General features: G+C 43.3%; 1 protein-coding gene across 2 annotated transcripts in view; it reads right to left on the reverse strand.

The window, feature by feature from the left end:
- Positions 1-22,445, reverse strand: part of Carpa (Carbonic anhydrase-related protein A) — a 115,036-nt gene extending 92,591 nt beyond the window's left edge. For both annotated transcript variants that reach the window (XM_076387438.1, XM_076387437.1), the window contains exon 1: positions 21,836-22,445. In XM_076387438.1, the coding sequence (XP_076243553.1) occupies positions 21,836-21,890 (55 nt within the window). In that variant the 5' untranslated portion in view covers positions 21,891-22,445. The remainder of the gene's footprint in view (positions 1-21,835) is intronic.
- Positions 22,446-23,444: the final 999 nt, after the last annotated feature.

Here is a 23,444-nt window from a genome sequence, read left to right on the forward strand (position 1 = left end):
ACTTTTAGACGCGTTTCGAGCCATAATTAGGTTTCCTCGTTCGTTTCGTAACGTTCCTCTTCGCAGAAATTATCAAATAATATTGTTGGGAATTATAGGCACTAGGCAGTCTTCAAATAATTTTAGCTCAGCTATATCAAATTTCAAACAAACACGTTTTTCATATTTTTGCATTAACTAACAATTCGATACATTTATAAGTTCTAAAATATTTCAATTCCAAACTTCTTCGACTCTACATGTCTGATAAATATTCTGAGGAGTAAAATTCCACGTCTGACCATAAACGTTCTTATACTACTCTATCAAGTTTATCATCGCGCGAAAACGCACATCTCCTTTCGCAATTACGCGAACAATAAAACAGGATCGTGGAGGCCAACCCAATTCACCGTATATTTTCAGCGTTCACCCTTTTCACCGTAGCTGAATGCACAACGACGAAGAGAGCTGATTAGAAAATCACCGCACGTGCATGCAGATGACGCTCGCCCTTCTTTGACCATTAACGCGTTCAAGGTTCTTGCCCATGCCGAACGAGAATTTCGATGCAAACGGTGAAAACTATTTGCGGGATGTAACCCTGGCGAATACACAACGATTCCTACAAGTTCCTTTAAACTGGAACTCTACAGAAAAATGTATACGACGCAGGAATAAGGTATTTCAATATTCGCTTCCTCGAAAGCTAATATTCAAATGAATAAAAAGAAGTAGAAAGACTGAACTAAATTTCAAGCTGCATTATCGCCAATAAATTTGTCATTTATTGCTTTCATAATATTTGATCAGCTCCATCAGATGCCTCGAAGAATATTCGCTAAGGCTATTAACAAGCAAATAACGCAAAATCGTCAGCGCCTTACACTGACGACATGGCAAGCGTTCAACGGTCGCCTTCAATTACATTTCCCTCAGGCAGCCTTCCCGTTTTTCTACCAGAGCGCAAAACGACGAAATGAACGAATTCGAGGGAGGCAGACAGAACGTCTTGGAGTTCGACGATCATTCGCACCCTTCCCACGGCTCGGCGGATCGATTAGAACGCGGCAAGCCGATCAAAGAAATCTTGGCGCGGTTCAGGGGGCCATTGGCCCGCTTCGATCCTCTTGTTTGGCAAGCAGGGTCGGGAGTGTCGTGAAAGGGAACCTACAATTCCATTTCGTCTCGTTGGTCTCTCATAAAGGCGACCGAGCGCGGACCTTTTAACGGGCCAAGTGTAAACCTACACCCTATGCTCTGTCACCACGCCATTTCCCCATTCCCTTAAACATTGCTCGCCCTTTGCTCCGCTTCCTTCCACTTTCTTGCGCGTCTCGATGAACGATGCTTGCAGTTTGCCCCCGCGATGAAACTTGCCCCCGAATTCCGTCATCTCTGCTGTCATCGCCCCTTCCACCCCTTTCGCCTGTCCGCGTTATTCGTCAGGCCAGATGAGGTTGAAGGAAAATACTGGAGAGGATTCTAGCTGTGGTTGCTACGAGTTTATGCGCAGTTTTTGTTCGACAAGTTTACAGAAATGGTGACGTGGAAGTAGTGGCGTCGTCACCGATGAATCTTTTCGTAGCAGGAGGATTTATGTTATTTTTCGACGCCCAATGAACGAAATTGCGACATCACGTATCCCTGGCGACTATATTTAGTGCAAGAATACGTCCATACGCGATATCAGCGAAACGAGTTCTGAAATAACTGCCCGCGGCCAGACAGAAATAAAAGTGATCGAAAAGAACAGAGATAGTGGTTTAGCGAGGTTGGTTATCAGTGCAATTGTGTATATTCTTGCAATTTTCGTATATGAACGTAGAAATTTTATTGAATAGCGTAATCGTACTGGTAGTGCTTCAATCTAACTGCGTTTGTTATGAATTTTATGATTCACAAAAGAATGCGTAGTAAAAGTACTAAAAAAGGAGTATCAAAAGTGATGATGTAGATCACTAACCATTGCTTAATTAAATGTTATACCACTGCCAAGAGTAAATTAATACAAATTCAGAATTTAGTAGCTCTCCTAACAATTTAATACGAACTCACTTCCAAATATTAACTTCCCTCTGGTCGATGTCTAAAGATACTACTTTGGTCTGACTATATACAGCTCCATCCACTGCGGACGACATGTGTTGAGTTATACTACTGCGTCTGATTAAATATGGATCCTGCTGCATTTCAAAGATTAAACCTCAATATAAAATACCATAAAATAAGAATCCAACAGATAATTTGCTATAAAATAACAATTTCTCGTGTCACTATACCCTCTTTTTTAAAGCACGTAAAATTTCGCGAAAATGTATCCCGACGTCTTATTCTTTATCGCATAATAAAGTCACAATAACACTTCGTCTATATGGTGATAATGGACATCGAAGTATAATAAAGTTTCGAAGCCTTCCATCGAACGCTAAGGTGAACAACGACCACTCCTTTGCATTAACAACCAGCCCGATAGCATATCCCTCAAATTATCGACTAGCCTTCTCTCTGACCAGGGTATTACTACTTATTCCAGGAATATTGTGGCGCATTGCCACGACGAATGAATACCTCGCATTGCCAGTCACTTCATTCCGTCGTTCAAATATTTTATAAGCGAAGATTTATTGGGTGTAACGTTTTTCGAGATCGAATAAATTTTGTATCTCTAGTAATTAAATGAACATTAAATTTCTCGCACGAACACGTTAACAGGTCGTTTCAGTTCTGACAATAAATGAAACACGATTTGACTTATGAAAAATGTGAATTGTCGATGAAAACCAGTCTGCAGAGAAAAACTGATTCCACAAATAAATTTTCCCCAAGCTAATCAATTTATGAACCACAAGCTACTTTACTCGAAGCAGTAATCGTTATTCGGCCCGATATCCCAGGGGATCTTTATGTAAATATTGCCCCACGTTAGCGAAGAATTACACGCGAATAACGAGTCGTCCTTAGTCGCCATTAGCGCACGATTATCGAGGTAACTGCGGCTAAGCATTTGCTTAAAAGTTGAACACCGCCCTCTGGCTTTATTGTATCGATTTACTCTCGTTATTTTAACCCCCCTCCGCGTAACTCTGCCACGGTATTAACGAATGAGACCCTCTTCTTTTCCTGTACACCCCCTAACCGACCACCCCTCCGCCATCCCTGCCTAACGTCCAGTGTCGTAATTATATCCCCTCTGCCTCACGCGAAGCTCGACCGAGACTTCGTCGAGGATCCGTAAATTTCCAGCAAGAATTTGTGGCATGTTGCGCCCCAACGAATTCCCGAAATTTTCTTCACAAAAATATTTCAGAAATTCATCCTACTCGCTCCCTCGACGCCTTTTACACATTTCTCGATGCTCCTGCTCCCTCTAACTCCTCCCTGTTTCATATTTCAATCCCTTTCCCGCCACAATTCATGCCATGCGCGCGCAGGCATGTAGTTTATTGAGAACACGCGAAGTCCTGAATACTGAATTTCCCTGCTCCCTTCCCTTAGTCAATGTGAAAAAACATGCATCGGTAAAAAAGAGACAAAACATGTTTGACCACGAGAAAAGTGTACGCGTTTAAAAAGCTCGTTCCAAATTCGCAGTACTGTTGATCGATTATGTTTTCATGCAAATTCTACTGGGGCGTGATACTCCTTGGTCGCGCTCTCCTCGTTCGTGTGAACGAACTGTCGATGCCTTCTTAGAACGCGTTGCATTTTTCTTGCGCTGTCAGAGCGATTGCCTTTAAATAATGGGACGAGGGTCTTTTAACAAGGCATTCGAAACGACGGGAATATCGTGAATGGGAAAGTCGAAGGTGAAAAATATCAATGGCTCGTTAACAGGTGAGGAAGTCACTCGTAAGCGGTTCAAAGTGTTCACGATCCTTTTGTTAATGAAATACCTTTTCACAATAAAAGAGTGAAAGTACAGTTCTTGTTGTTAACAGGAGAACGATGATTTCCCTTTTAAGCTCGATGCTTCAAAGATTCGTGAACAACTGTTGAACCAAAAAGAAATTTACACAAAACGTATTTTTCATTGTCCACTGGTGTATCTTGTATCAAATTGTAAGTGAACTCTGTGGAAGTTCTATAGCTTCTGATTCAACATGAACATTGTTATTTGTCTCTATTCAATTTTTTTGGTCAAAATGTGTCGTTGCACGTCCACTAGAGCAATTCGACAGTGCGGCAAAAAAAGGAAGATAAAGTGAAAGGCTGGAGATCGGTTTTATTTGCGCTCGAAATAGTGGAACGCTAAACAAGCGTCGTCACGTGACAGTTAACAATCGAGCGTTCACCGTGATCGACCGAAATGCGAGATATTATTGTGATAAATCGTATCGCGTCGCTGGCCGACTACGACTCGCCCATTTATACGACCCAACACGGGTTATTGAATTTCAAAACATTTTCAGGGATGATCCCCATCGGCTCCTGCCTCAATTTAAACAGGCTGCTTTTTCAAAAGGCAAACAGAGGAAGAAATTAAATGTCTTCAGTGACGTATCGGTACCATATATTTATTGTTTAAAAAACAAATCCCAGGAAACAACAGTAGAAGCAATACTTTTCTAAATGAATCACAACTGAAAGAAGCATTCAGGTTTGAATAGGATTCTCTTTTCATTCGTCAGAGAATTCAATATATGTCTTGTATTATACTATATTAGAATATTAAATTACTGTAATTGTGAAAATTCCGCATTTCAAAATGTAGACAAACAATTTGCAAAAGTGAAACATTCCTGGGCTGTCCCTCTTCGTCATAATTCCTCAGAGGTTTCATTTGGCCAGACAACCTTGCAAACACGCTGAATATCTGTCGCTTGACGTTCATCTTGCCACGGGAGTACAATGCATTCACGAGTACTTGGCTTTCCTAATCTCTCTTTAACGTAACATAGCTTGGCTCAGTTGTAACACGTCACGTATGGCGAATTCAGAGAGAACAATTCGTAAATAGTATAGTATATGTAATAAACAATTACTTTCCTGCGATAAATTTTCCTTAGTTATATTAAACCATCTGCAAATATTAATTTATTAGTTGCTATTACTTGCTATACCAGGGAATAAGCAATGGCTGACTGTGTACTGTCTTATTCTACTGGGAAAATTTAATACTTGGTTGTACTACTTCGTGTCATCATAAATACGTATACGTATTCCTCTACTTTGACGATAAAAGCCACATCAGACTAGGATAAAATATTGTCGAATAAAACTTCAACGCCTAATATATTGCAAAATAAAACAGGTTCAAGAAGTAGTGCGTTAGCTTTTTTACCGCAAACGCTACCGCAGCGATCAAAACTTCATAAGATTTACTTCTGACGTACTATATCCATGAAATATAAGAATACACTAACGGTGATAACTCCAAAAATTTTAGAATGGCACTTCGAAAAAACTTGGAAAATCATATCATGCGAATTAACTGAATTAATTCTACCCAAACCAGGCGCGATAATTCGCTAATCGTCGGAAAGCGGTTTGGTCGACCTCTCCTTCTCTCAGCGGCGTTAATTAAAAATATTAATTAATCGTAGCCCGCGAGTAGTCGGCGAGTTTCGCGACTCGCGAATTAAAATCGAATTCGCCGCGTTAATTTCACGCGAGGGGCAGTTTTCGGTATAAATAATCGAGGCGCATGTATGAGCCAATCCGACGAAACTCGAAGGAGTGAAGAAGGCTCGAACACGTCTCGATAAATGAAATCTAATTTCGCCCGTGTGTAAATCATAAGAAGCTGGTTTCTGATGTATTTTTAATTAGACAGAATGCATCGATAGGCGGTAGCCGCGATATTTTCCATTAGCACTCTTCAAACAGCCATTTCTACTGCAATTTGTGGGAACAATATTGTTGGATGAATTGAAAATGACATCGAGTTGGAGCTGACAACTTGATTATTAAATTAAAAAATTTTCAAATATTCAAATAATCGAATTTTCAAATTTTCAAATTTTCAAATTTTCAAATATTCAAATTTTCAAATTTTCAAATATTCAAATATTGAAATATTCAAATTTTCCAATTTTTGAATTTAAATTTTACTTTTGCATCTCTTTTTCGTGGTTGTCAGCATATCTTATTTTCTCTTCTTTCCTAAAGTATTGGAAAACCCTTGAAATACTTCAGACTCGTTCATCTAGAAAACGGACCATATTCTAATAATTGCGCTTCCAAAAATGGATCGTGTCAAGAAGACTTCACACTATCCACTCTCTGTAGCTGCCATCGAATCGTTGAGAGTGTATACGTTCATTACGTCACAAAGACAGATTAGGAAACACACATGTTCCTCGTGCCATTTACGGAAGACGAACGGCAGCTGACAGATATTCGAAGAGCTAAAAGAGAACATTGAGACTTCGTATTCTACCTCTGATTAAAATTCCTCTCCTCCAGTGGTCCACCAAATTTGCATAACGTTATAAGCTCGAGCAACAAAACCAGGTTGGAGAAACACACAATTGTTAATTGTTCGTTTCAAGACAAAAGGTGAAGTGAGCTACAATTAAACTGTTTTTTCCTCTTCCCTTTCTCTCACTGCTCGTGGTCCCTGTCTTCCATACGTTTAATACGATTGTATCGTTCCTCGGATTTTCGTTCTGCCCTCTTTATTTCATTGTTCAGCTTTCGTTTTAGGCGAGTTCTTTCTCGTACCGTTCAACTAGTTCACTGCCTGGCCAAATGGCTATCACAATGCGATTTGTTCACAATAAGAGTTTATAGAGATTCTGTGTCCATTTTTCAAGACAAAAACTCGTGCACTGTTTATTGTTCCATTTTACTACAATATTCCTAAGTTCAGAAAATAGCAGAGTGAAGTTTCCCCAGCGAGTCAGAGTTTACACGGTCCGCAACAGATTTTCAAGGGAAACTCGTCACAGAATCGTGATTTTTGCTAGGTGCTCGTCAGATAACGACGCAGGTAGGAGTCGGCTGGCATGTTTCAGCTCGCGGGCCAGCGAAAAACGAGGGGCCGCACGTGGGAAGCGGGTCGGGCGGGTAGATAACGCAAGTGAAATGTGCGCGGGCATTATTTTCCCGGGGTAAATGTCGCGTAATAGAAAAAAGAAGGAGCTGGGGATACGTGTTGCACGCTTCAGCAGTCTTATCCGTGGACGGGTGGTTTCTCGGCGCGACACAGGGGAAAGGGAACCCGAAAGAAGTCATTTGCCGCATGGCTTAGAGATGCCCGAATAGCTTCGCAAGTGAATTAACGGCGAAGCTGACGAAATTGCCCGCGGAATTGCGCGTTTCCTTCATTTTCTGCTTTTCAACGGCGGCCAGCTGGAGTCGGTCGATCAGTCAACCGATATCAACGATCTCGACGAGCGCCGTTTTGCGAAACTCGAGCACGGCCACTCGAGAGATCGTTCGCCTTCGATACATGCTAGCCCTGATATAGGGCAGTCTAATCACGGAATACCACCGAGGCTTCCAAATCTGACGAGAAGTATTGCCAGAAGGAAGCTTCAGTAGAAGATGGATTATATTACTATCGATTGGTCTACTGAAATGGACAATTAACTTTCAAATCTAACTTATTTCTTTTATTTTAAATTGCCTTAATCAGATACCTGAACCCTTTCCCTATATTTCCTATATTTTCCACCTTCCTCAGACTCGAGCCAACTGATTGTGATTAAAATCACGTTTCAAGGGCAACCCTGATTGCTCCAACCGACGAAGATTGCGATGAACATGTATCGAATAAAATCTGGTGTCCATATAACGAGAACTTACTGTACTATCAATTTATGAAATCAACTCGATACTCGATACGATATTGATAAGTCAGAGGACTGCTCTGAAGAAACTGAAAATAACACGACGGCGATTACTCGTCTTCAGAATATTTTCCACGTGACTAACTATCGGCGAGCAGACGACAGATTGCCGCGAGGATACGGAGGAACTTTAATTGGAAAGGAGCAAATAAATAACCGACGATATTTTATCGATCGCCGGACGAGCGGGATTTAATAAGTACGATCCAATCAGCATGTCGGTGATTGAACTGGCCACGAATATCAAGTACTTCCGGCTTCATGAGAGTTGTCGATTCGATGCATCCGCTCGCTTCCGTCGAAGCATCCCCGTATCATTTTATCTGTTCCAGGGACGGGGAGGGGAGGAAGGGAGATGATATTTTGTCCCATTAACTCCGATATCCGAACGAACGAACCGCTGCTGATGTCATCAAGTCGCATCGAGTTGCCAATTTCGCAGTTTTCTCGAATCCTGCCCACGAAAACGACCCCCGTTAATATTATCAACCCCCATAACCGGAAGACACGTAGTCACCGACAGAGTTCGAGGAACATGCGATACATCATGATTCGAACTGAAGGTTCATTGTGTATTGGTTCTTTTTAATTGAAAAAAGGAGGGCACTGTAATGGTCAACGAAACAAACGTAGCTTTTTTAATTAACTTTTCAATTACTAAAAACTGTTTCTCTGTTCTGTCAAGTTTTATTCATATTCAAAATTCCAGTTGCAGTTGTTATTAAGAGCAAATCGGAAATCGAAATTACAATTCTATTTTAGGACATATTTTTTTAATTATCGGGCTGGCTTCATGCAGTCCTTATCAAATATTTCCTAAAGAGGCCTTTACTTTCGAATAGTCGAATGAAAGGGAGAAAGTAGATTTTAAAACAAGAGAACGCGTAGTTCTTGCACTAATTATCGAAGTAAAGGCAATCAAATGATCATCAAGGGCTGCGGAAGCATCGTCGAACCGAAACGATCCAATCAAACTGGACCTTTCTTCTAAGAAAAATAACTTCACAGAGGAAAAGGGATACAAAGGGGCGTTTTCTTTCATGGGACAAAAATGAATTCGTTCGATCCAGGTTCTTCGTGGGCCGATGCACGGTAGAGCGATCGGGCGAGGGAAAATAATTGGAAAATAATTCTGTAGATCGGAAACCTATCCATGGCAATGCAACGAACAATGCCCCAAGCTTTCTTGTTACTTCTTTCACGCTGGAGAACACTGTACACCCACTGAAATCCATCTAGCCCTCGATTGTCGTTGCTCCAAGTAAATTTTTTTTGTTATTATCTCCTAACGTAATCATATTTCTTATAATCTGCAATATAAGTGAAATCAACGACAATTGTTTTACACGTGAATACAGAGAGGATTTTTAAAACATCATTTTATCGATAACCTTCGGAGCGTTATTTAATAACTCCAAGTTTCTTATTAGGGGTAGCGATACAATCGCTTGAAATATCGTCCCTTTCTAGAACTACTTTTACGAGGTTCTCGACAAATCCCTTTTCACGGGACCCGGGTAATAAATAAATAATGCAAACTTATTGGATAGCCGCGCTCAAATCGACCCCAGAATAATCGGGTACTAAAAATTTATCGTGTATTTGATACGGGCCCGTACGACACCAATATACGCCCGATATTGCTAGTTAAATTCGAACGACACTTGCTGGCGCGTCTTCTTAAGCCGTCTACAACCCCTCGTATCGACTACTCCCACTTCGAATAATATAAAATCAAAATTGGTCGCTACATAGCTTCCTGCCAATTGCACCTTTAGTTTCAAATCAATTTTATAAAGCACATGGTTATGAAATTGACGAGGAATTATACTCATGACATATTACTCATTAACCTTTCAAGTGTGAATTGCGGTCCTTTTCATTCGAATCGTTTCAATTCAATATTGCCTATATTTAATTCATATCTACTGAAGTGAAATAATTATTATTCATGATTGACATTTGCTTTGATACATCCAACCTAAACAAGATGTTACATAAAACTACAACTTTTTCTCATAAATGTATAACGTTAAAGTTCCTCGAACATCTCGAGCTTTTCTTGCTCTTACGTTTCTCATACACCTCTTCAAATCTCCCTCTCAAGTTTCAAGACCAAAATATACCCTTTCAACCAACCTGAAGGACCCTACTAAACACCCTGACAGCAGCTAGAATTTTCGCTAAGCGGAGCGCAAAAGCAAAGAGTGTCTGTCAATCAAAAAATACAATTCAGAAGACAAGTCGGACAAGGGGCTCGTATGAAGCCAGGCAAATTGGAACAAATGGGAACTTATATGCATCGCGGCGCATTCGAGGCAGCTTTACTGCCTCGTTTCATTTCCGGCTGTCGGCAGTACGGTTTTATTGGCGTTACGACGTTATGGTTTTCCGCCGTTATTGTCACTCGTCCCCTTTTAGCCCGTGGATTCACGGTGACGGAACAGGAGACAACGCGAACCGTGTCCGTCTGCGTAGAGCCATCCTCCAGTTTTCCCACCCCCAACTCACTGCCGTTTGCTTTTCGCCCGAGCGCCGGCTGTGACTCTTTCCAGCGGTCCCTTGAAATTAAACCGAACTCCTTTCAGACTCCCGATGAGTTTTTTTACGCGCTGCAAGGTACACTCCGCGTTATCCTGGATCCTTCGAAGATCTTTCTTTCACAGTGTCTGCGGTGAAAGACGCTTCGCTTTTAGGATAGCCATATCTTTTTATTCTTCCCCTGCCTTCTTCGCGATGAAAGGAGAGTCATCACGGGGTGGGGCAGAAATGTTGAGAATTTGTGAAGTTATTAACTACGGCTGAGGGAGCATTAATAAGACCGTTATTTTATAAGGTTTCTTAATTACTCTATTAATTCTGGCATTGTGTCTGTTAATTTGTCTGTTTCAGAGGAATCGAGAGCGTTGAAAATAGAGAGGAAAGTGTAAAAAGTAATAGAGAAGGCAAAACGCCTCGACCGTCATCCTACTTTCTTTCTGCCTTTCATCGCGAGGAGAGCACTCGCGTGTGCGAATAAACCATAACTCAGGAATTCTATTGCCGAACTTGGGTTATAACCGCGAACTTCGCTTTAAAGGTCCATCGATTTTAAAAGTTCCTTGGTTAATTCCACCTTCGTTTTCTCGGCGCTATTAACGGGCGCCGTTGGCAATCGCGCTCCGACACGCTGCTGATAGTGAACCTTATCCCAGCGAGCTCTACGATCTACCGAATAACAATTACTTTGCCTCGAAACTGCTTACAAGGAGATCCGACTAATACAAGACAAATACGGGTGAAATCTTCGACGATGAAATCATTTTAGATGAAAATTACGACAAAATTGAGGGACTATCTACTGCTGGAGAGGATTTCAGTAAAAGCTAATTTCGGTAAAATTAATTTTAGGAACTTCACCGACCAAGCAAATTTCAACTAAATTTCTCTGGTGAAAGTTACTTGGTAGAGCTGAATTTTATTAATCCAGTTAGTCTTTTCACGAAATTTCAGTCGTTACTCTCTCTCTCTACCGTGTTCTTGCAATTTTTCCCAGACGCGAGTCTCTAAAGTTATCAAATTATTTACATCGGGTTAGCTCCTTACTATCGCTATCAAACAATCAATTAAAGCATTACAATTATCCTCAAACGGACAGGGAAAAACGGTTCCACTGTTGGGTCAGCGAAATCTTGCTTTGAAACTTTATTCCGTCTACTTCCTGTGATAGAACATCCAACCGTGAATGTCTGCGAAACTGTAGCTTTTCCTGTTTCCTGCTGAATAGGGAGAAATGGGATTTGGGGATAAGTCGTAAGTCGACTAACGGGGTATGAGGAAACGAAGAGGGTGGTAACAACAGCTTCGGGGCGGAGGTGGAAGTTGCAACAAAAGACCGAGCCAGAAATTATAGACTTCCATGGCGCTCGCGAGATTTATCATAATAATAACGAACAGAAATACGTTCATATATGCAAAACTCATTACGCAAAATGGATCTGTTTTCGCTAAATCTCAGTTAAGCGACGAAAATGTTTCGATTATTTTTTCCAAGCTGTTTCCACCACCGCGTGAAAAATTCGTCGACGATTCCTGAACCTTTCATTCCACGAAGGGAAGGACTCATCTTGCTTCCACGTAAAATAGAAAGAAAGAAGATCAAGTGGGTAGAATGTAAATCAAAAGCGTGTCTTCTAAGAGGAAAGTAAGGTATGAGCGAAAACGAGAATAAAATCATGTTCCACCGTAATCTACCAGGTCAGTGATTTAATGTCTATTGATCTTTCCAGGAAGACCATCGAAGCTCATTTTTCCTGATTCTTCCAGGAAGAATAGAAACCAAAAATGTACCACACATATTCAACAACTGTATTTACATTTACATTTGACCGATTCACCATTCTGCATTTCTTCTGCCTATCAATTACATACCAAATAATTCACTATGCACAAGAAGTCTACTCCTAAAACCCCAAACTCTTGATAACAGCGAGAGATATCTATCGACGTCGCTGTGCCTCTGCAATTCTATCGAACCCATCGAAACACAAAAAGAAGCTGTCCCGTAGAGGACAGAACCAGCAGCTACATACCTCGAACTATCCATTCTAAGAAGGCAAAGGCCGTGAAAGCGTGGAATATCTTATCTAGTCTATTCGTAGGGCAAAAGAAGAACCCTGTACCAGGGAATCTGATCCTCGTCGAGGATACGTGACTCGGGAAGTCGCCCGCGTCCCCGGCGATAGGTTCGACGATAATTCTTTCAGTCGAAGCGTTAAAAGCCGCCCCGTGGGAACACCGCGACCCGAATTCCCAGGGAAATGTATGGAACTTCTAAAAAGCATCGTCGTTGCCCGCGCTGTATCGCCTCGCCAACTTTTCCCGCCGAAAAGTTCTTTCGAAACAATGAACGAACTGCCGCCCCTTCCGTCAGCCTTGCTCCTTCCACGATAGAGGCGGAAGTGCGCTCCCCGCGTCTGACTGGCTGTCTGCCGCCGATAGCAACTTTACATCCGCGATAGTTCGAAGTGTTCCCCGCCCCTCTACTCCCTTACTTTTATTCCACGGCTGCCATTCGCTGTAACTCTTCCAACCTTTCCCAGTCTGACGACTTACGAGTTGGAGGAACGGCTGCATCTCCAGAAGCTGTAGTACACGCAGCTGGTTGGGTGCGCGGTGCTGGTCAGGGAAAAATAGAACGATGATAGTGGATTTATTTCGGAACTGGAACGAGTCAAAAGTTCCTGGCTAATATATCCTCTGATCAAACTATTCAGCCCACCTTTGGCGACCCTAAAAGCATAATTTATCCAGTCTTAACGTTTATCACATTTCTTGCTCAATCCCGAAGAACCCCAATCAAGGGCGCCTAGAGACTTGTCACGAAGTGTTCTAAGAGAAGCAGGAACCCTCGAATAGAGTATGGTTCCTTCAACGACAGAAATTAATACCAGCTCGAGGACAGGATAGACATGGTTGATCCCCTCCGATGCATCAGGGAAGAAGAAAACAGGGTGGGAGGGCGAGGTCGCGTGCAAGCACGTATCGTCGGGCGAGAGTTTGTCAAAGTAATTCGAGCTTTCTTCGGACCACGATTCCGGTCACGTGCGTCCAAGTTCTCGTCCTTACCTCCTCGGATCCTTATTATCCTATATCCGTGACCATAATCCTCGTGTGCTCGGCCCCGACTAAGCCGTGAAATCGTTGTAATAACGCCTTTATTACGTTTTCATCATCTTTGATGGCGGTGAACGCGAACGACGCTGTTCCATCGAGGACACCGGGAAAATTAATTAGTCCACGCGATGCCGACCGTGTAAACTGAACCAAGGGGTTAGGATTCAATGGAAGAGCGGCAAGAAGGATGCCAGCAGTCCCTCCAACCCTTCCCCCTCTCGCCCCCGGTGGCTACGTGCACGGCGATCCCAAGGAATTCAGTTAATCGTTTCGAGCGCGAGGAATCTCGGGAGAAACGATATGTACTCGTAAGAAGGGAGGAAGAGAGAGAGAGAGAGAGAGAAGCAGAGGGCAGAGACGATATATAAAATCTGCGGGAGTCAGCGGGTTTCCTTTCTCCGCTGCGAATTCTCAGTAATTTAATGAATTTCACGGGCGAGCTTCGGACTTAGACAACTTCTCGGCGCGGAATTTAGATCGAAGGATTTTTACAGGGGGCGCCGAGTGGAAGTCGAATAGCGAATTTCCAACAGGAAAATTTTAGTTTATTTGCTTCTCGCGAGGAAACTTAGGGCTTGGCGCGAAAACGATTCGAGGATCTTTCCCTTTTGTGATGCTGAGGCAGATTTTTATGGAAAATTTCACGAACGAGTGAACGTTTTTAAGAATAATCTTCGTTCGCTGGAAGTTTCTGAAAGTTCGAAGGTGGAATTTTTTTGTGAGAAAGGGACCTAAACTTGAATTTATATTTTGCGAAAGGCAGGTTTCAATTTTTTAAGAAATATACGACTTTTTTGTGGCCAGAGTTGAAGTTAGCTTTTGCAAAGAATTTTTAACGAAATGTCTATATCTGACGCTGTTACCAACGACACGTAACACATGAAACCAAGGCTCGACGATGGCGAAACGAAGATTAACACCGAGGCTGCGTGCGAATTTTAGCCACAAATTGCGACTGTAATAGTGGTCGTTTTAACGTGACAGGAAATTAATGCTACACTAGACACAGTGCTACTTTTATGGTAATTTATAACGCCCCTATCTTTTCCATAATTGTACAATTGTTTCATAAAATTTTGTCCAAACTCACCAACTGTTTTATTACATCCCTTATGCAGGATTTATAGCATGAATTCGTGGACACACTGCGAATTGAAAAGCCTGGCAATCGAGGAAATGCAACGACAAGATTCGATATCGCGAACACTGCTTTTTGGTAGAATTTCACGAGGTACAACGGGCTGTTTCTCCGCGCGGTGGATTACATAGGTAACACGTCCAGGTGAAAACCCAGGCGTAGCACGTTCAGGAACGTCGCAGGAATATTGGCAGGAAACGTACCGTAAAACAACAGAAGGTGCACGTGGTTCGGAGCGACTCGACGAATTTTTCCAAGCTGAAAACGCGATACGCCGCGGCAATCAAACGAGCCGTGAGAAAATGAGCTTCTCGCCTTTTTTTACGTAAATTACGGACAAGAAACAAACGATTTCGTTCTTGCATAAATTCATATAAAATTTAATAGAGGAGCGGTATCGCTGAAATATATGAAATTTTCGAAATTCTGGACGCTTGATTAGTCCATATTTTCGTCAAGTAGATATTTCTGTCTGCAAATATTTCTACGGTACATAATCGCAAAAGCCTCCAATTAATAAATACTACTCATAATTTTAGGTGCAGCGCATCGTTTACATTAAACCGAAATTATGTACTGGAATCGTTATCAGGGAATGCATACCCACGCGCCTACGATAAATTAGAAATCACGATCCCTAATCAACCCGCGAAACTATGAGTTATCGTGCCAGCAACCTGTTAACTGAATCACTCCACTACCAGAGATAATTTTAGTGGGCACAGAAATATTTGTTACAAAAATAATAAAAAAAAATAATTAGTTATATTAACACGACAAAGAAAAGAAAGAGCAAAGCCTATAGAGCAAGTAAAAAAACCCGTGCTTGGTCAGGCATGCCACTAATGTGCTAAGCAATCGAGTTTCATACAATTTTAATAACTAAAATGATCATCCATTTAACAAATTTCATCCTAAACAGCACATCACAAATTTTGAAGTGCATTTAGTCAGTATTTAACACGCTGGAGCTTCGATATTTACGAGATTACCCGATGGACCACAAAAAAAGGCAGAATTATCGCGTCAATGTCGAATCGCTTCATCCAGCGGGTTCCCACGGGACCGAAAGAAGTTTTTTCGCGCTCGAAACGCGAAACGCCGCGATAACGAACGGAGCCAGCCACCTTTTTCCCTCGACGTCGCGAATCGGCGTTATTTGGCCAGGCAGCCGAGCATATTAGGCGAGCGAAGCATTTGAACGGGATCGATACGCGCGGCTGTCTCTTTTTTCCTCGTTAACGCGCTCGAACACGCATGAAAATGAAAGGGATTTCGCGAGAGGAGAACGAAAAAACAAGGCGCTAAGCCGCGGCTTCGGAATAAGCGGAAAATTGAAAAATACGAGATACCGTAGAGAGCCTGTTCACTTTTTTCGAGAGGTTCCACCCTCGCCAGTTAGCGAGTGTCGCCACGATTTATTCCAAGCTGCAAACCAGCCGTTCAGGAACGATGAACTTTCTTTATCTACCTCCCAAGTTAACAATTTTTAATTCGGAATATTGCTTCATTACTTTTATCTCTTTCTGTGCGAAGCAAGGAACACACGTGTAAGTCAATTTTAGGGTGACTTAGATAGGTACTTTTTCTCACGCTCCCTATGTTCACGTCCTCCAGCCCGCCATTTCGAATCGCGTCGTCGTTGAATTACGAATGCCACAGGGTCCTTCCGACTCTATTCGGTTACCGGGCTTGCATATTGCGCACTGCATATTACATGCTGCGCATTACAGCGAAGACGTCTCGCCGCGTTGCAAAGAATTCGTTCTGATCCCTGCTTGCTTATGAAACCCTCCGTCGTCCCGAGATTTCCTCTCATTTCCGTTCCCTTCTTGCTTCGTAATTCAGTGTAGAATTAAAGTCGCCTCGCGAACCATCTACGACCCTTGTTTCTCACGCGTTACAGGTGAACACTTCCGTGCGAGAAACGACGCCCATTTTGCATTCCCTGTGATGTACGATCGCACCGACAGGATTTCTAGGTTTCTCAGTAGCCTAGAACATTTATGTCTGCACTTGCGTTTTGTAAACACGCTACTACGCGATGTGGCCTTATCAGGAACACCGACATGTGACGAGAATAAAAAAAAGAATAAAAAAAGAATAAAAAATGGGAGTCAGGATAATAAGAGATTTCTCTTGTCGTTTGTCTTCTCATCTCTCTCATCTCGTCTCATCTTTCGTCGAGAAAAAAAATTGTTAACTTATTAAGAAGACTACTATGAATAACCAAAGCGTTGAAATAATGATGCGAATAATACTCCTGATTGTTCTCGAAAGCTACTATTCCCAAGCTACAGTAGAACGCCTGGCTCGAACAGAGCCCTTTGACCCGTCTCTCCCAGTCCCACAAAGGGATCCCCTTTTCCTATCTTCACTCTTTGCTTGAACTTTATTGTGTTCGACGCGCGAGTTTCCCATCGATCTCGAGGGCCTGCCATTAACCGCGACTTTGCCCTGCTATCAGCGTAATCAGTGATCTCGAGCAGAAATCCACGCCAGTTGCCGCGCATCACGGAGGCCTGAGACTGGCAACGCGATGCCTCGAGTGGCCTCGAGTGGCTCGTGAGGGCCTCAAAGAGGGAGAAGAACGCTGATGCAACCGCTATTTATCTCCGACCACCCTCGGGGCATTATCATTTCAAATTGGCGAGCGATTTGGGCCTGCGTAAGGCGGTTCGAAGCTGGTTGAAAACTCGAGTACACTGTCTACAAACACCCTGTCCCTGAGGAACTGCTAAGCCCTGCTTTTTTGGCTATGCTAATGTTAAACGTCCACTGCAGTTGCCTTTAGACAGAAATACCTTCGACTAGCGATAACCCGATTAGGTTTCAGCGGTATTCGCTATTAGACTTAGTAACTGGATGCTAGGAAAGCTGAGCCAACATTCAAAGCAACGATCCTTGCACAACACCTGCACTCGAAATATTCAGAGAAGCCACTTCACGCCTTGGTCTAGCTGGTCGTTTTAGCGACATTCACGTCTAATTACGGGGTGGTTCGCGTCAATAACAACGATAACAATCGACAAGGTTCGATCGAGAGAACACGCTTAGGCGATAATGCGGGAGCTCGAAATTTATTATAGAGAAGCAAGAAGGTCTGAATCTCAGACAGATCCTCGGATGTTCCCCGGATATTCTAGCAGCAGACTACGCTGGCAAAGTCACGCGAGACAATACTGTATCGCGTTTCGGAAAACTGTTTGTTTGAATGCGTTTCAATGTATGAAGTCGATGGGGCGCGTTTCCTTTCGTTGCAGAAATATGCTGCTTCTTACCATTGTAGTTCGATTTCAAGTTTTAAGTGACCCAAAGCACGCGTAACCTGTTTTACTCCATGGTTAAACCGGAACGCTCACGACAGATCACGATCTTTTCTATCGCGTAATGTTTGCTTCACCTCTGCCCTCGCAAATCTATGCTTCACCCTCTTATCTATCGAGTATAATCGACAGTTCTTTCGTGAGAGCAGTAAGAGGTCCTATTTATCGAAGTACTGCTTCGAGCGTTATTCAGCTCCTTGTGTCAACGAATAAAATTCTTAGTCTCTGAATAGAACGTTAAAAACTTTAAATGCCAGAGCTCAGGTTTTATTGGAATCGTCATAATACTCGCTCGCGAGGTCAGAGAATCGATCTGCCTGTCCTGCTTCCGAAAATTCCACAACAGCGTTGGAGAAACTCGTTCGAACTTTCTCTTTGCGGAAGGAAATAAATTTTCTTCGCAAGCCTTGATTTTTACGTTTTGCAAGCGGGACGAACAGACACAGAATTCATCGGAAACTTTCTCGTAGCTAGGTTTTGAAGTTGACCATATTTTTCGATTTCCTGACGCAACATTTATTCTTGGCCAAGCCCTGAATATTCAGACGAAATAGAGACTTAACAATGACGCTGGCTGTGTTCGTCCCTTATCTTTTTTCATTACGAGTTCTGACAAGGGAAAAGTGGGAACGTGTCTGGATGAAGCTCCATCTTCAGAGGTACTTCTTGATGAGCTCATCCCGATGATTCATGCTCTCAGAGACAGGACAGATAGTGAATCGCACGCAATGTTTTCAAGAAAATAAAAGTTTTAGTTTTGCAGTATGTTTCACAATTTTGAAAACGTAATTGTTGATATGGAAATTTTGTTCAATTTCCTCCGTCAGACATAAAATACTATTGCAGTAACAAAAACGATGATTCTGATCTAAAGCTATTATGGAAGGAAAATCAAGATACGTGCTTATCAAGATATTCCACTAGGTTAGTCTTAGCGACATTAAAAATCTGATTTCACGCAATTTATTAACGAGACGAGCACGAAAGAGTGAAATACAAGACCGTAATCACATTAGCGAGCGAGTTAGCGTCGGTTTATGCGGCCTGAAAAGTGGTAAGAGATTACAGATAATACTACCTAAGTACCTACTTCAGACGGACCATTCGTGGGTTAGGGACTTTTTAAACGCAACCACTACATCTTAAATATTAATGTGCCTCACTGTTTCATTTTCAAGGCGGCGATACACTTGTTACAGGAAATTCGTACTTGGGGAAAAATAGAAACATTTTTATATGCAATATGATATGCACAAAAAATCGTTCACGTTAAAACAGAGATTGCATATACTTTTATACTATTAGTAGAACAGTTATTGGAGGAAATACTATTCGATCGACAAGCTCGTCGGATCGTAAAGTCGAGTAGAGACTTCGATGAAATATATGTAGGAAAGACGAATGGTTGAGGGTCGATATGCCTGAAAATAGAGGGAAATTTACTTCCTTCATTTCGACTGGATACAGTATGCAGCTTTAGAGGAACTCTCCTCCCTCCCCATAAATATTTGCACGCTGCCAAATATTCGAAAACACCGTAACGATCGCAATATTTTGGTAAATTTCACGGGATAGGATTCGCGGTTCGATGGCCAACCAGAACGATCACCTAGGATTAATAAAAATAAATCTGAGATTACCCTGCCGACATCAACCTCTATCTAGATTGATTTCCGTCGCGGTTATCTATTCACTCTTTTTTGCACACGCAGTCAATAACGAATCATTTTTTACCCCTGACAGTCAATGGACGTTTTCAGTTGATCGGCCATTTATTTTGCAGGGCACGCGAAATTTTGAAAAAGAAAAAAAAAGGAATCTGAAAAAAGTTAACAAGATCCAACAAAACTGAAATTAGCGTGTCAAAGGTGACTGAATAAAACTAAAGCATAATTTCCTGATGACACGAAAAGTACTACAAAGTTGTTTCCCCTCTTTCTCAGTACAGCGCAATCACATCATGTAACATTTTGCAATGGAATTGGCAATCACGCCCACTGAACAACAGCGAAAATTTATTTTCAGCTGCGGCATCCTTCGAAAGTAAAGCGAAAACAACCCCGCGTGAGAAAATGAACAACCCCCTGAAAATCGGCAAGGGGAAAATGGTCAGGCAAACGAAATTAAACGACCAGTCGGGAGTCCATATTTCATTAGACACAGTGACCTTGTTTATTGCGTGGAACACTCTTAAGTAATTGAATGCAAACTGCGCAATTTTCCCCGTTACGTTTACTCGGTCGATTTTCCTAGAAACACGATCGATCCCCCTAGCCAAGTATCAGCTAAATGAATCTCCCGGAGAAACGAAGCCGAAAGGGAGGCAGACACGTGCACGTGAAAAGGGAAACAGAAACAGAGGGGTGGAAAAGCAGTTGGAAAACAGACTCTTGAAACTGCCACGCGTTTTCATTCATTCCCCGGCAAAAGCGAATCGACATCGGTTCTCTCGACAAAGAGGGAAAGGGAGAGAGGAAAAAAATGGAAGGGGGAAAAAACGGGGAAAAACAACGCGTTTTGATTCACTTTCACGGATTCGCGGTACTTTTTCACCTTGCGGATTTCGCTCCTTTTTTATCTCATCCCTGTAAGGTCGACGTGAAAATCCACCGTCCATCCATGCATATCGTTTTTTATTTCCCCGGACGAGAGGGCCGTTAATGCGCGCGTTAACACCCCACGATCCGCGTTGGCTTTTTTTACAATCCCCTTTTCTTCGCTGCTTCCCGCCCCGCCCCACGGCTCACCCTTTCTGCACCCTCACCGCGGGGCCCACACGTTCTCGCTTAGATTACGAGGAGAGGGTCGGCACGCCGTAAAATCTGCCGACGCGTGTAAAAACGACGCGCGTTAACCCCCTCCCCCGGATGTTCCAGCTTTTATTTTCCTTCTGACTGTTTCGTTGTAAACCGACACCACTCGCGAAGCATTTTCCTCGAGACACGTCCGCGTTCAAGAACCGACGTTCGTGTTTTAGCTTTGTTTTATAACACTTTTTCAAGGAGCGGTACTTGGCTTCTTTTCGAGATCAAAAACTTCGGATTAGACAATATTCGTTACTTCGCGTATTTCCGCTCAATTCGGAAACTTTCAGTATTACTCAATTGAGAATAGTTGAAAACTCCCGTAACAGATATTGAAAAGTGGTTAAGAAACTTTCTTTTTAGATTTTTCTTTGTTATCGCTTTGAAGATGAGAGCGACGTTTATAACTGCAGAGGAAATATATGATTGGGGTATTCCAAATATTTGAATTACCTATCAATTTAAGAGAAATCAACATTCGGTCTTTTTCAAATTTCCCACCAAACTTCAACAGAAATACACTTTAAACACTCCTGACCCTATTAATATTTCACGAATCACACTTTTCCTTCCCCGAAATAAACTGGAGCTCCCTTTTCTGCAAGTTTATCAAGTAATTTAGAAGAAACTGCGCGAAAAAAAGAGTAACCCCTAAAAAGTTTCACTCGCAAGCCGGTTCAGATCCAAACTTCCCTGCCGCCTTACGGTACTTTCGAGTTCGCATTTCTTTAGCGAAAAATTAACTCCATCCCTCGCGTTCCTGGCAAATCTGAGGCAGACAATGCCCGCAGCCGACGATCAGAACGCATCGCTGACAAACTAAAAGACGCATTAACCCCCATTCTTCAAGGCCTGCTAAAACAAGCTCCCAATTACTCCTCGCAAACACCTCATAGTCGCAACGCAATTCCCCTGGAACGGTCGCAAAATATCCTCGCGAAAGTTCCCCGATAAATCACGTCGTACAAAACCGGGGACGAAGGAAGACCTTCCTAACCCGAGGAAACTGAGACGCTCTGAAGCTTTCGGTGGCAACCGACGACAATACGCAGATTTCATCTTTCCCTATCCTACGGCTGGGAAAAAGTCTCCCCTTCGCAGCGGTCAGAACGTGGAAGAAGGTATACAAAAACTCACCCTTGACGACGACGGCGGCTGCCAGCAGGCAGAGCAGCAAGTGTCGCGGTCGCATCTTCCGCTGCTGGGGCAGAGGGGAAGAGAGATGGAAACGGACAGAGCACAGAAAAAAAGTGAACACGCGCAAAAGGGAGCCTCTCACTTGTCCCTGTCGGACATCGTTTGTTCAATCGCCGTAAAGGGAAGCTCTCTGTCGAGATATCTTTAGCGATCAGTCTGCCAACGACGCAGGAAGGTTCGCCGTGGCGGTGACGCTTGTTATCATCCTGGAAGAGACGTCTCAGCGGCTCCAGGCCCACGGGCTCCACGGGGCCTTAGCAGAGAGGGTCGATAATTAATTAGAGAGACTTGGTTGCTCGAGAGCCGATCGAAATCCGATTCCTCGCGCTTAGTCTTCCACAGCTCGTCCCCCCAAGGCACTGCTGCTTTTCTACCCTCGACGGGACGCTCCGTCCACGGTGCTTCGTATACTGTCTCTCAACCCTCGAATATGATATCCTCTCCAAATCTTCGATCTGCTCGTTTGTTCCTGATGATGTCAGCTAGCCAACTGCCCCGCGGTCCTCGGCTTCCTCAAGAATTGAGAACAGACTTCCGCCGTCAAGCTCTAGGGATACCTTTTAATGTAATTACTTTCTACCACAGCGTCTCTATCACTTCGAATTTTAATGATCAAAGGAACCCGATGGAGACGGATCCTGGAGACGGCTCCAGAGACCTGGTCTTCCAAGAGTGCATCACAGGACGCTGTGCCAGGCTCCTGTTATCCGTGACCACTGAAGAGTAACTAAATTTTCCTCCTGTCTAGCCTCTCCAGAGACTTGACCGAGACCCTCGGTGAATCGACTGGCTGCCTCCCCACCGATTATTCCAAAACAAGTAGCCACTACTGTTCGTGGAACTTCCACCTAACAGAAGACAGTCGAAAAGTGGCGCGCTGGAGATTCGCGGCACGCGAACACATCCAACGCAGACGCCACGAGACGCTTCCGGCGACGGCGAACTCGCGGCGCTTACTGAGTCTCTCGAGGCGCTCCTCGAGGGTGACGAGCACGTTTCTCACCCCCACCAGGTCGGAGCTGGCCGCCACACGACAGGTCCGCGCGCTGATCGGACGGTCATGCGCCCTCGGTGGCAGCGAGTAACGCGCGTCTCGCCGCTGGAAGCGTCGCGACGCTTTTCGACGAGCGGACTGACTGAGTAGCGGTCAAGGCGGCGGATGGAGGGGCGAAAGAGAGAGAAAGCACGTAAAGCGCAGCCACCAGACTCGCGCACGCATACATCTACGACGAGCGGCAAAAGTTATGACCTCAAAGGGGTCGTTAACGAGCACCCTCCGAATTAGTATAACGGCCACTCCTCTCCCTTCGACTCCGTATACCCAACCACCTTGAGCTCTGTGTTCCCATGGGCCTGGCTACTCCTCTGCTACTAATTTTCATGATTTTTCTACTGAAATATGGAGCAAAGTCGGGACAGAGATGTTGCCTGTTCCCAAAGAGCAACCTCATTGTGTATCTTGTTCATTTTCAGCGAAAGAACAATTCTGCTGGTAGCGATATTCATCACGATCGCTAATTAATCTCTACAACACGATCGCGTATCGAGA

This window comes from Calliopsis andreniformis, chromosome 10, assembly GCF_051401765.1.
Source record: "Calliopsis andreniformis isolate RMS-2024a chromosome 10, iyCalAndr_principal, whole genome shotgun sequence".
Classification (NCBI taxonomy): domain Eukaryota; kingdom Metazoa; phylum Arthropoda; class Insecta; order Hymenoptera; family Andrenidae; genus Calliopsis; species Calliopsis andreniformis.